Here is a 14,087-nt window from a genome sequence, read left to right as displayed (position 1 = left end):
CATCTCCCAGCTGTCTTCTCATTTCCAGACAAGTCTGCACCCAGAGGAGGTGACACAGCTAGGCACTGGGCTGTGGGACCACTAGCCCAGGAGAACTGTGTAGCCACAGCTTTTGTCTCAAAATACCTCCGCACCCAAGCTTGTGGTGGGAGCCCGAGCATGCTCTGTCCACCCTTGGGACACGCGTGCTCAGCGTGGCTGGAGGACTTCTGTGATGTCTGGCGGTCTTCACCTTTCTGCAGGGCCTCACCCGCCACTGTTGAGCACTTGGTCAGCAGGTGTTTGGGGACAACGGGGAGTCCCTTTACCTTCCCAGAAGGGTTAACGAGGGGGTCTCTGTGCACCACTGTCCTTGAGAGATGGTGATTGCAGGGAAATAATGCCATTTGTGCGTACAGCCCAGCCCTGGGAGGCTTTCCATGGAAAGATCCGCTCGTGTGGAAGTGTGCTTCTCGGGTTCTTACTCCCCGGAGGCACATGAGGCTGCTGTTGACCCTCCCACGGGCTGAGAGTAGCTCCAAGCAGTGGGACCCTTGCAGGCCTCGTCTGAACCTGGGTAGGATGTCTCTGAAGGGGATAATGGGTCTGTGCAGACCGCCCCCCCCGCCCCCCCGCTGTGGGTGCTGTGACCCAGCAGGGCTGCAGAAGGGGCTAACAGAAGGGACCGCTTTGCAACCTGCCGTGTTTACGTGCATTTCAGAGAACGCCTCGGCGAGCGAGCTGCGGGACCTGCTGTCAGAGTTCAACCTCCTGACGCAGGTCAGCCACCCGCAAGTCATCAAGCTGTACGGGGCCTGCAGCCAGGACGGTAAGGCCAGCCAGGGACCAGCAGCCGCCAGGCGCGGGCCAGGGGGCTCTGGGCCACTCCATTCTGCCTCCTTCCCCTTCCCCATCCTTTCCTCCTTGGGCGCCTGTTCTCTCTCCTCCCGGAAGCAGGGTCTCTGGCTCCTGCCTGGAGCTTGCGTGTCAGTGAGAGGGCAGGAAGGGGTGCAGCAGGAGTGCTTGTGTGAGGCCTTCCCCGCAGTGTGTTCCCTGGGCCTGCCAGGGCTGCCGTGAGGTCTCTGGGGACATCTTGGTTGTCAGCACCCTGCTCCAGGCAGAGCCCCCAAGGCAGGGAGCTCCAGAAACAAGCACTGCCTCCTGGGCACGGGGAACCAGACATGCCATAAGCTCCAGGTGACCCCAACCCCAGCCCTGCGTGGCAAAGGCGTTGTCACCATCTCTCACATAAAAGCATCCTGCTCTGCTGGTTTTCCAAACCTGCTGTACCACCCAAGGGACCTCCCACTGTGTGTGTGCGCGCGCGTGTGTGTGTGTGTGTGTGTGTGTGTGTGTGTGTGTGTTTGGGGTGTGAGGGAAACGGGGCTGACAGGGAGAGGGCAGCAGGGACACTGGTAAGAGCCAGCAGAACTCAGGGCTGGGCCTCAGGCAGGACTGCAGCCCAGAGCTGCTGAGAGCAGACAGGAGCAGGGAGCAGGTGGCCACAGGCAGATCCAGACCCTGCCTCTGTCAGCCGTCCCCAGGCCATGCTGTGGCAGGACCGAGGATGCAGAAAGGCCTGACATCCTAGCAGCAGGGGGTGCCTCCCAGGACAGTCCTGAATGTAGTGACCGGCTGCCTGGGGCACCCAGGGAAGAGGTCACGCTCGACCACCCAGGCAGCTGGCTTTCGCATGGCCCCCGCAAGGCGGAGAGCCAGTGATGTGAGAGTGAGCTGGGGCTTAAGTCCTCAGGCTGCCAGAATGCAGGCACTTGCCCCCCAGAGCAGGGCTGGGTCTGTCTGCCCAGGTGCAGAGCCTGCCCAGGGGCCCTGCGGCCTAGCCCATGCTCTGGGAAGCAGTTGCCCAGAGCTGGCCTGAGTTCGCCTGCCCGGGGCACCGCAGGCAGCCAGCCCACAGCCCCCTCTGCCCCCAGGGCCGCTGCTCCTCATTGTGGAGTATGCCAAGTACGGCTCCCTGCGGGGCTTCCTCCGAGAGAGCCGCAAGGCGGGGCCCGGCTACGTGGGCAGCAGAGACAGCCGCAACTCCAGCTACCTGGACAACCCGGAGGAGCGGGCCCTGACCATGGGCGACCTCATCTCCTTCGCCTGGCAGATCTCGCGGGGGATGCAGTACCTGGCCGAGATGAAGGTGTGTGCCGTCCCTGCCCTGCCCTCCCCTCCACCTGCCATGGGCCCGGGTGTCAGGGGTCCCTGCGGTTGTCTCCCTTGCAGCTCGTCCATCGGGACTTGGCAGCCAGAAACGTCCTAGTAGCCGAGGGGCGCAGGATGAAGATCTCGGATTTTGGTCTGTCCCGAGATGTTTACGAAGAGGATTCCTACGTGAAGAGGAGCAAGGTACCGGGTCCTGGGGCTCCCGGGCTGGGTGTGGGCGACTGTCAGGGTACCCACAGGGCAGGGGCAAGATTTTTATCTGGAGAAGATAAAGCAGGTTTTTAGAGTATAAATTTCCAACCCTCATCCCTAAACCCTTCCCCAATCCTGGGTCCCCAGAGACCCAGCTCAGGACTCAGCCCCAAGTCTGTTCCTTCTCTTCCTCAGGGCCACACGTGGTCTTGCAGAGCTGCCCGCTGGGAAGTGGGGGCCCTGCAGCTTCTCTCGCTTTTGATCACTATCCTTTTTGAAGGTCACCTAACGCTGCAGAAATAACAACCTTCTTCTCTGCAGTTGTTCCTCTTGATTCTACAGGGCGAAGGTCACTGTTACCTTTAGTCCTTTGCTTAGAGGAGAGAAATGAAATAAACCCAAGCTTGCTATTCATTCCTTGCAGAAGGGAATGAATCGCTTTACAGGTGGGGATTCTCCTGGGACGAGGGCCTGGGAACCCCTGCCTAAGAGCGTTTGGAAGATGCACCAGGAGGCCCTGGAGACAGGGTCTGGAGTCGCAATGTAGGGATTTCAGAAGCTTTTTCCGAGTCACTGAAACAGGTGGTCAGGGCCCCTTCTCGGGAAATCTGGTTCCCTGGCGCGGTCCAGTTCTCTGTGGCATTGGTCTTGACCCTCTAGTTCTGTTGCCCTCTCAGCCCCTCCCCTGCAGCCTGCCTGTGACAGACTGGACAGGGCCAGCTCACGGGTACCTTCAAGACACACAGCTAACCTGGCATTCAGAACATATGGTGCTCAAAAAGAAAAACACAAAAAGGGACGGCATACACCTCAGCTTTGCTCTGAGGGTCAGGAGAAGACCTGGTGTTGCCAGGGGCCGTGAGGATGATGTTTAATTTCTTCTGGGGTGTCTGTTGTGACAGCACATCTCAGAAGTGCTGAAGGGGAAGTGGAGAGGGGCTGCTCCCTGCCCTGTGGAGGGCGGTGGACAGAGCTTTCCTGTTGACACATAGGTCCTCAGGAAGGCCCCGTGTCATGAAGCAAGAAGCACAATGTGGCCAAGCATATCCCCCAAGAGCACAGGCTGTAGGCAGCATTGTTAGGAACACCCCCCCACGAAACAGTCACACTTCATTAAGGATATAAATCCTAAAGAAAAATTTTTTTAATTTATTTAATTTTTATTTTTGGCTGCGCTGGGTTTTCGTTGCTGTGTGCGGGCTTTCTCTATTTGCGGCGAGTGGGGACTACTCTTCATTGCGGCCCGTGGGCTTCTCATTGCAGTGGCTTCTCTTGTTGCGGAGCATGGGCTCTAGGTGCGTGGGCTCAGTAGCTGTGGCTCGCGGGCTCTAGAGCGCAGGCTCAGTAGCTGTGGCTCGCGGGCTCTAGAGCGCAGGCTCAGTAGTTGTGGCGCACAGGCTTCATTGCACTGCGGCATGTGGGATCTTCCCGGACCAGGCTCAATGTCCCCTGCATTGGGAGGCGGATTCCTAACCACTGCGCCACCAGGGAAGCCCAAGAATACTTTTTTAAAAAAGAATTATAGTAAATGTTGCATTGAAGTCTAATGCATGCCTTTTAAAAAAAAATTGATTTCTGCCTTAAGGCTGACCTATTTGTACTGAAAAGCTATTTCTCGAGTTGCATTAGAAAGGATTTGTTAGGTCTGACCCCAGCACCTCTGTGGTAGGGGGCACTCTTTCAGAGGATGCTGAAAGGGCCCTGGGATAAAATAAGAGGTAAAAACCAGCCCGAAGGCACACACACTGATTTCTTCCCTCAGAGCTTCTCAGAAGAGCCTTTAGTGTGTTTGTTTGCATCCGAAGTCCCCAAGATGGAAAATGCTGGATGTCAGTTTCTCAAACTCGTTCACCCTCAGAAATCAAGGGAGACGTTGCTGCATGGTATTCCTGGCCCACCCACTGGGCGGCAGCAGCCAGGGAAGCGGCCATAGGGGGACCTGGCTTGTGCTCAATATCAACTTCTTGGGTTTCTTCTCAACAGGGCTGTGGTGCGTGACAGGCACACGTTGCGTAGATGTGGGCAGGCCAGCTGACTCCCTCTGATGTCTCAGCCAAGCCTGGGAGGGCCAGGCTGGGGCTCCGGCCCCTGTGAGGCGCCAGTCCTCTACCCAGGAACACTCTGGTGTCATTACTCAGCATCCCCTCAGAGCTGGAAGAGCCTGGGACATGTCCCCCCTTCCCCCCACCCGCCGCCAGTTCCCAGGATGTCAGAGCTACGTTAATGCCTTTCTTTCACACTCTCTTTAGGGTCGGATCCCAGTCAAGTGGATGGCCATTGAGTCCCTCTTCGATCACATCTACACCACCCAGAGTGACGTGTGAGTGGGTATTGCCTTCCTGGGAGCGGGGGAGGTTACATGTGTATAGGGCCATGCCACCTGTCTCAACACCTCCACTGGGGGACAGTGCTGGCCCTGAGTGCCTGTCAGCTCATGCCAACCATCCACAGTAAACCCTCCAAGCTGCCGGGGCTTTGTGTATTCACTCAGCAATTGGCGAGGGCCCAGGCAGTAATTCTGAGAGCTGCTTCTTTCAGAGTGTAAGGGTGTGAGCCATAGCTGCAGACCCCCTCGCCTCCCTCCCTCTCCCCTCCCCTCTCCTCTCTGGGTGTCTCTGACACACAGGCTCAGCCAAACAGTTCCCCTCCTGTGGGCCTGAGCACAGGCTGGGCTCAAGCAGGTCCCTGGGGACTGGTCCCCGCCCAGAGGCAGGGGTGGTCTTGAGTGAGTTTCTAGGCAGGTGCCCCAAACTACTCCAAGTTGGGGACCAAAACTCAGTCTTCCAGGTCCAATTACATTTTATTTATTTATTTATTTATTTGCTGTACACGGGCCTCTCACTGTTGTGGCCTCTCCTGTTGCGGAGCACAGGCTCCGGACACACAGGCTCAGCGGCCATGGCTCACGGGCCCAGCCACTCTGCAGCATGTGGGATCTTCCCAGACCGGGGCACGAACCTGTGTCCCCTGCATCGGCAGGCGGACTCTCAACCACTGCACCACCAGGAAAGCCCCCAATTACATTTTTGATAGTTTTCAAAAATACAACAGACTTGTTTCCAAGTGTTCTGCTCTGAACAGGCTTGCATATTTTGAATAATGTGGGCTGTGAAAAGGCAGTTCTTAGACAGTTTTAACAACTGTGTTCTGATTACAAAGTTGACCGTAAGAAAATTAGAAATGCAGGGGAAAGCAAAACGAAGAGACTAAAAGCCACTAGGATCCCACCACCCCTAAGTAGCTACTGCTGGCCCTCGCAGGCATGGCCTAGAGTTTTCTGTGGCGTGCAGGTATATGCTTTTTGTTACTGTAAGTGGACTCGTGTGATAATACTGTTTTGTGATATGATTTTGTCCCCACTTCACAGTAAATTTTCTCTCACAGTTAAGTATGTTCTCTATAGCAGTGCTTTTTTTTCTTCTAAGATTCTTATGAAAATTTGCAAGCACAAGAAAAGGTGAAGGAACTGTGCAGGGAGCTCTCTGCCCTGTGGCCTAGGTCCCGCCTACGTTTTGACGTGCTTGCTTGGCTGCCCTGTGCCATCTCTGATGCTTCAGAGCATCACCTCAGGGGCCAGCCGTGTGCCCTTTCGGGTGAGGGGGCTGAGCTTGGGCAGGGGCTTGGCAGGGGTGGGGACAGGGCAGGCAGATGGCTCATCCCCACCTCTATTCCCCACCCCATCTGTTAGGTCAGCACAGGCTGAAGCTGTGAGCACTTGGGCCGCTCTCTGTACTGGGGACTCGGGGACAGACGCTGTTGGGGTGATGAGTGTCTGGTGCACAGAGGGCACTGCAGACCCAGTGCAGCCACTCACTGGTCCTCTTGTTCCCTGCAGGTGGTCCTTCGGTGTCCTGCTGTGGGAGATTGTGACCCTGGGGGGCAACCCCTACCCTGGGATTCCTCCAGAGCGGCTCTTCAACCTTCTGAAGACAGGCTACCGGATGGAGAGGCCAGACAACTGCAGCGAGGAGATGTGAGCAGGCTTTGCTCCGGCCCAGCCTTCCTCAGACACAGACACACTGGACTTTGACGGGGATGAGACACATGCACTCATTCCTTCGACGGGGATGAGACACATGCACTCATTCCTTCCCGCTCCTGGGCAGCCCTGGGTGCCAGCCCAGGGCGAGCTCGGTGGCGGGTAGTGACAGGCAGGGCATGACGGGGCAGAAGTCAGAGAACCACCCTTGGGTGTGATGGCAGATGCTGGGGACCCTTGACTCCACTGGGGGCTGGGTCGGCCTCCTGGAGGGACTTACAGGGGTGAGGGGGGGGGAGCAGGACCTGGGGAAAGGTGGTGGAAGGATGAGAGGGTGCTTCAGACCGAGGGGGCAGCTTGAGCCAGAAGCCAGAGACCTGTCCCAGGATGCTTGGAGAGGGGTGGGTAATTCAGAATGGCCCCAAGGGCACATATAGGGGAGTACACAAGTGGCGGCACAAAGGCAGGCAAGGAGTGGGCAGGGGAAGCCTGGACTTTAGCCCTAGGGCACTGGAATCTTCTCATCTGATGGTGGTTCCATCAGACGATTCTCAGAGGACAGGTTGAGAACACATGAGAAGGGGTCATCTGCAGGCAGAGAGACACTGGTCCATTCATTCTATGAAGTCTGTCATGCACCTGCCACGTGCTTGGCTCCAGGCTAGATGGGGGAGCGCAAGGGTGAGTAGGTGCCACCTCCCTGGACGGACTGGGCTGGCAGGCAGGGGCCCAGCGCACACCCACACGGTAGCTCTGGAAGCCCTGCAACCAGGCCAGGACCCCAGGGTAGGGGGGAAGGTACAAGTCAGAGTGTGATTGGCAGGTGTTTGTGTTCATACCCGGTTCGTCCTTCATAAGAGTTTTAACGACCAGCATTTCCGCCTTAGCCATCATAGCGCCAGACGCTGTGAGCCCCTGCTGACCCCTCAAACTCAGACCCACCTCAGAGAAGGATGTCAGTGACACAAAAACAGCTTTGAGGTTCGGGAACAGAGCCCCCGGGGCCCAGGGCACTATACTGAGTTTGGTGGCTATGACCGGGCAGTCCTTGCTGGATTGTCACCGCCCACCTGTGTGTCCCATCAGGTACAGTCTGATGCTGCAGTGCTGGAAGGAGGAGCCAGACAAGAGGCCAGTGTTCGCTGACATCAGCAAAGACCTGGATAAGATGATGGTTAAGAGCAGAGTGAGTACCCGGAGACGATTCCTGGTGCCAGCTTCCCGCGGGCCTCCCGCCCTCCGGTCTGTGGAGTTCCCAGCGCGGAACGCAGAGCGAGGCTGCCTGGAGGGAGTTGGTCATGCTGCCCCCAGGGGGAGCTAGCGACTGTACCCTTGTCCTTAATCCAGGCCTTTTGGGCTTCTTTTAAATCAGGAAGAAACCAAGATTCTTACCTTGACCCTTAGGAAGAGCCCTCCACAGATAGGGGTGGGAGGAAAATATTCCAGAGCCAAACAGAATCATTTTCAATAACAGAACATGAGGAAGTAGAGTTGAAATGACTGTGTCCTAAATTCATATGCTGTCAGTGGCCCGGCTAGGGGTGAGAAGTGACTAGAGACCAGCAGAGACTGTGACAGACAGGAGCCCACCAGCTGCCCCTGAAAGGCCCCTCACTGTGGACACTTGTAACCTGTATGAACATGAGTGCCGGCATGCCGGGTCTTCTGAATTTTAAGGGATATTTATTTGTTTCCCAGTTTTTTTGTTTTTTTTTTTTTGTTTGTTTGTTTGCAGTATGCGGGCCTCTCACTGTTGTGGCCTCTCCCGTTGCGGAGCACAGGCTCCGGACGTGCAGGCTCAGTGGCCATGGCTCACGGGCCCAGCCGCTCTGCGGCATGTGGGATCTTCCCAGACCGGGGCACGAACCCATGTCCCCTGCATCGGCAGGCGGACTCTCAACCACTGCGCCACCAGGGAAGCCCTGTTTCCCGGTTTTTAATAGCAACTCATTTAAATTTCTAAAACCTCTGTGTGGGCCGAACAGTCATATCCGTGTGCCTCCAAATTTACAACTCCAGGTGACTGAGGAAGTCAACAAAGTTTCCACTAACATTGATTAAGCAATCGCTGACTCCCATGTTCTGTGTTAGATGCTGGGCACGCAAGTAAACAAAACAGGCACAGACCTTGCCGTCGTGGTTTCGTCCTTCCATTGACACATTTACTAAAAGTGATTTCTTCAGAGCAAGATGCGTGGACTCGGCCACTTGTAATAAAACTCAGCATCAGAGCATCAGTGTACCGTTTGGGTGGACCCTGTGAGTGCAGGGTTGTCCCAAACAAAGGCGATAGCGGATGCCAAGAGATGGCCTTCCTAGAACAGTGCCGAGAACCAGCCAGCAAAACGCTGGAACCATTCTTTACACATTTAACCAGGGAAGTGGAAATAGCAGGTATTCAAGAATCGTCATGCTTGGGAGCTGAAGCCTATCTATAGCAGTGTCCTCTGCAAAACCCACATCAGTGCCTCAGATTTCTGAGTCCTGACATGATGTTCGAGATGCTTGGAGGGAAGCCGGAGAGTGCTTCTTGGCATTCCTGCAGTGAGTCATGGGACTGCAGCGAGCTCTCTCAGAGCCTTGGGTTTTGTAAACAGGCTGATTCTCCAGTGCTGGGCCTGGTGCCCCCAGTGCTGCAGAGAGAGAACGAGGACAGTGAGGGAGCACATTTGTGCCCCCAAGGAGGTGATTTTCGAAGGGGGAGCGATGAGGACCATGGAGCAGGGCCAGGCGAGGCAGGGGCTGGAGGAGCTCAGTGCTGGCACACTGGCGAGGGGCTCAGGTCTCACAAGAGGCCAGTAGGCATGGGGTGGGACTCTGCCGGGGCTTCTGCTCTTGGGCAGGGAGTGGCGGGCGTGTCCAGTAGTGGCCTGCGCCAGGGGTGACCAGCCCTCTCTCCCTTCCAGGACTACTTGGACCTGGCCGCGTCCACCCCATCTGATTCCCTGCTGTACGACGACGGCCTGTCGGAGGAGGAGATGCCCCTGGTGGACTGTAATAACGCTCCCCTCCCTCGAACCCTCCCCTCCACGTGGATTGAAAACAAACTCTATGGTAGAATTTCACATGCATTTACTAGATTCTAGCCACGTTGTTCCTCTCTGCACTGTCCTTACTCTCTGTAATGCTTTTTAAGAGTGTTTCTGGTCTGAATGAAGCCAAAGTCTGCTCTGAACCTTTTTGTTTGTAAATGTCTGACTTTGCATCCGTTTACATTCAGGCATTTTTACTATTATGTTTTTTTAAAAGGATGTGAAAATATGTGTAATTACCACACTGCCCAGCAACTTAGGACGATAGAGAAGAAAGAGAGCAGGGCAGAACTCTCAGGGGATATTGCGAAAATGATGACTAAGTCATTTCCTGGGTGGGTATCAAGTCATAGTACTTCTAAGTTAACTACTGGGATAAATTTACCTGATCCGGGGAGGCATTTAATTTAGAAAGGAGGAGCCAGCACCACTCTGCCTGCACTAAGAGCACAGCCAGTGGCCTCTCCCCCAGACCCTGCCTGGGTGGAAGGCAGCTCTTGGAGGCCACCTGGTGCTGGGGACCACCATGGCGGGGGGAGGGGAATGGGGGGACACACACAGACTGCTGTTTTCACATCCTTTGCGTTACAAACTGTCATGACAGTTGTCACTTATGAAGTCAGTGCAAAAAGCTGGAGCAAAATGCTTTTTGAAAGAACGTAGTCTGTGGTGCTGTGGTCTTGCAATGGACAGTAAATATGGTTCTTGCCAAAACTCCTTCTTTTGTCTTCGATTCAGTACTTGAAATTTTTTCCTGTTTCCTAACTTCATCATGGATTGTTTTGAAATCTTGGGAGTTTCAGGCATTTTTCTGCTGAGATTGTTCCTTTTGCATGCCTCCTGGGTCACTGATTCCTTACTGGCTAGCGCTACTTGCCATTTGTCCCGTCGACGCTGTGGGGCTCGCCTGCGTGCACCCTTGGTTTGGAAGATTCTCCTCCGTGGTAGGATGGGATGGAAGACAAGTAGGCTCCTTTACGTTAGAGAACTTTTTATAGAAAGTTTCCCGCTGCAGTAAGCCATGTAGTACAGCAAGGTGCTGATGCCTTATGCTGCCTTAGAAAAAGAGTTAAACAGGTCAACAAATATTTATCAGATCTGAGAGTCGGAAGCTTATAAAAGTCCAAATTGGTAGTTTCTGGTAAGCTGCAGTTACCAGAGAGCACGTGATGTTTCCGCCCAAATGTTACCCATGTTTTGGAAACCTGGAGCACGAAACTCTGCAGGCAGTTGGCCCAGAAACCAGAAGTTTGGTTTGAACCTCAAAGGGAGTTTTGCCAAGGCCTTACTGTCTGCACATGGAGTTTGGGTTCTTCAGTGCAGAACAAATGATCTGTTTTCATTTTTAGGCATGTCAGACCCGAACTGGCCTGAAGAGAGTCCTGTACCACTCACGAGAGCCGATGGCACCAACACTGGGTGTCCAAGATATGCAAATGATAGTGTATATGCTAACTGGATGGTTTCACCCTCCGCGGCACAGTTAATGGACACGTTTGATAGTTAACAGTTCTTTGTGAAAGGTAATGGACTCACAGGGGAAGAAACATACCGAGAACAGAAAGTCTGCTGGCCCCTCCTTGCACATTTCACACTGGCTGGTGATTTTCCCTCCCAGCAGACGTAGCGCTCTGGACCAGTGTCCTGAGTCCAGCACGTAGGTGTCCCTTCCTCTTCAGTCCATGGCAGCACCCAGCGCTGGTCTGGGTTCAGCAGTGAGCACCACATACTCCGTGCTCACACGTGTGGGACCCTCACGCACTCTCCGAACTGTTTGATTTTTCCGGTTGCCGCCAAACGAGGCCACACGATTTAAACATGAAGCACACACACCAAAAAGGCAGCAGGAAAAAAAAACGGGCCCAGACGACCTGTCCTTGTTCAGAATGAGAGCCCGGCCAGGCCTCATAGGGTTGTCAAAGCCCAGCCAGGGCTGGAGAGGGAGAGGGGACCTCGGGACAGGCCTCGGCTCAGCCTTCGAGATCCTGAGAATGTTTTGTTTTTTTTTTTAAATCATGGAACCTTTTCTTAGGGAGACGTTTGATTTTTATCATGATTAAAATGATTCTTAGATTTAGCACGGTGGAGAGACATGATGCCGCATTTGCTGTGTAGGTAGGTGGTGTGAGGGGAGAGGGCTCCCAGGACACAGTTGTTGCCATCGCTGAGTAATCACTAACCCCCTGACGAGAAGTGTGTGGAGGAGTGGGGCCGTTGAGTGGAGTGGCCTCATGTCCGAGGACTGCTGACCGCAGAGACTTGCGGTGAATCCCTGCACCCCACAGCCTTCAGCGTCCCCCCATCCAGCGCTGAAAAGTGGCGGAGGCTCATCTCACACATTAGTGGGGTGGAACTTGTGCCCAGTTTCAAAGGGACAGTTCAGCTAGTTAGGTTAGAAGTAGCATCGACAGTGACACCTCTGATTACGATTCTGATGGAAAAGACAGTGTTTTGGCTCTTATAGAGCTTGTGTGAAAAGGTACGTGTATCCACTCTTCCTGTGTTTGTAACATAATGCTGCTATGGTAAGACATTTTTGTTTTTTAGGTTCTGACCATGACTCGTAAGCTTCTTATCATTCTTCACTGCTTGTTTGTGGTCACAGACACTCAGCACTCCTCCCATCCTGCCGGGGTGGCTTTCAGGAAGTCCCGGCAGCTCTTCTTTCTGTCCCAGTGCTGTCACTTTGCAGGAGAGGGCCAGTTACCAAAACACTGCCTGGGCTTCATACTTAAACCACTGTGAAAGGACTTAATGTCGTCTCATTAAAATACTGGATTTTATAACCATTTCACAAAAGCAGTAAAATTATGGCATTTTTGTGGCCAGGAAGGCTTGGATGAGTATGTGGAGGAGCCGTGTGTGTGTGTGTGTGTGTGTGTGTGTGTGCCCGTGCGCGCATGCCCATGTGTGTGCACACACCCAGGAAGAGCGCTGGAGAAACACTTACTGCAGATGCATTGCGGCTTTAGTTCGGGCCATTGTTCAGACACGCTGTGTGATACGTTCTTTTACAAATATCTAGTTGTGGTAAACTTTGGGGTTTCAGCTGTGCTTAATGATAATCTTGTTAAATGCAGAAGTGGGGATAAACTTTCTCAAGTTATTAAGAATGCCTACTCAGTGTGAGTGGGTGCAGCAGGTTGTCCTCGGCAGGGTGAGAACTCCAGGTCTAACTGGCTGACCCAGTGATGGGGAATTAACCCTTGACTCATAATCTAATTGTCTATTCCTAAGTTATAAAGGTACTCATACTTATTAGCCCTATCAGACAGAGTTTTCATATGCATATACGCAGAGATGACTAACTATTAAGCATTACTGAGTATTAAGTAGCAATCTGTCCGTTATTAAAATTTGTTAAATCTATTTATGAAAGGTTATTAAACCATACCATATTAATTTGCTTTTGTAATCAAGGTGACTAAGAAAATAATCTCAGTTATGTAAATAAAATCGTGTATCTTAAAATGTGTAAACTTCTTTTCTCTTTTTAACTTCCTGGTTGGAAACATCAGGTTTCTGATTTTGAAGTTTCAGTGTAAGGAGGAAGGTGTCACAAGGGAATCTGTTGTGGTGACCACCGGGGAAGTGATACCGACTGAAGGATTAGGAGACTTGGTGATACCGTTGACTTGTCTTGCATAATACGTACACGAACAGCCACATTTATAGTCATTGTTAAAACTCAGCTCATCCTGCCATTCAAGGAATTCCTTCCTTTAGGTTTCCTTCCCTAAAATAGAGCAGCAGCCAGTGTCGAGTTCAGGTATTCTCTAGCAATTTGCTGACTGCTTATTTCTTGAAGCTGGAGTTGGACAGTTGTGGGAGAGAATGTAAAATGCACAGACATGACTGAAGGTCCATTAGAGGAAAAATTTTGACCCGAACCACTATGAAACTTAAAATACTAAATGCTTCTGTTTATGTCTTCCTGTCGGGCTGTGTAGGAATGGTATGAGCTCCTCCTCAAAAACCTGGCAAGGAGCAGGTAGGTCAATAGGGAAACGTGAGTTGTTACCAGCATAAATCTGATTTGTGGTTGCCTTGTGCATTGGATGCTGAGGGCCTGTGTCCCATCCTGGGTGCACATGTGCACACACAGTCACGTGCCCACATCACCCAGGGGCTGCCCCAGGCCCACGGTGCCACAGTTCCTGCCCTCAGCACCTGCGTCTGTTCTCAGTTTCCTCCTTCAATCTGGACCACAGGGACAGGAAATAAACGTAATTTCTAGGGTCAGTTGTTTGCTACAGCCTTTGCCTCTGAATGTTTAGAAACCATGCTGAAAAAAGTTTATACTAAAAACCCCTTTTTCAAGAGCAGAGAACTTCCATTAGGGGAGTGTGTGTGTGTGTGTGTGTATGTGTGTGTGTGTGTGTGTGTGTGGTTTATTTTTCTGAAAAAGCACATTCTCCACCAACCTCCACAAAGGATGGTATGAGGCCAGCTTATTTGGGTGGAAATGTAGTTTGAATATAATGTCTGAGAACAGGTCTTGGACAAATACTTAACGCATAAGAGAAAATTCAGAGGGAAAGCATAATTTCCCCCACTATAAATAGAGCATTTTCCCAGGCAGAGGAGCAAATGGTTTCCTCTCCTCCTTCGAGCATGTTAACATGTAGGATACTTGGATGGTGGTATTTAGGGTGGTTCTAGAAAGTGCCTGAGAAATCCTTATCTCCGTGGCCCTGGAAAAGATGTAGTAAGAGTGGGCCCCAAGGGCACAT

The 14,087-nt window shown here is 52.9% G+C and overlaps 1 protein-coding gene across 6 annotated transcripts in view; it reads left to right on the top strand.

Moving 5' to 3' along the window:
• The window catches only part of RET (ret proto-oncogene), a 59,508-nt gene extending 48,647 nt beyond the window's left edge, over window positions 1–10,861 (top strand). For 4 of the 6 annotated variants that reach the window (XM_065894416.1, XM_065894421.1, XM_065894420.1 and 1 more), the window contains 7 exons: window positions 701–808; window positions 1,914–2,128; window positions 2,212–2,334; window positions 4,593–4,663; window positions 6,179–6,316; window positions 7,409–7,508; window positions 9,229–10,068. In XM_065894416.1, coding sequence (XP_065750488.1) covers window positions 701–808; window positions 1,914–2,128; window positions 2,212–2,334; window positions 4,593–4,663; window positions 6,179–6,316; window positions 7,409–7,508; window positions 9,229–9,408 — 935 coding nt within the window. In that variant the 3' untranslated portion in view covers window positions 9,409–10,068. Of the gene's footprint in view, window positions 1–700; window positions 809–1,913; window positions 2,129–2,211; window positions 2,335–4,592; window positions 4,664–6,178; window positions 6,317–7,408; window positions 7,509–9,228; window positions 10,069–10,703 lie in introns of those variants that run through there. The other 2 variants (XM_065894419.1, XM_065894417.1) reach the window with 1 other exon arrangement.
• The last annotated feature ends 3,226 nt before the right edge of the window (window positions 10,862–14,087 follow it).

This window comes from Phocoena phocoena, chromosome 16, assembly GCF_963924675.1.
Source record: "Phocoena phocoena chromosome 16, mPhoPho1.1, whole genome shotgun sequence".
Lineage (NCBI taxonomy): Eukaryota > Metazoa > Chordata > Mammalia > Artiodactyla > Phocoenidae > Phocoena > Phocoena phocoena.
Note: the sequence above shows the minus strand (reverse complement) of the source record. Positions and strands in the feature narration are given on the sequence as shown.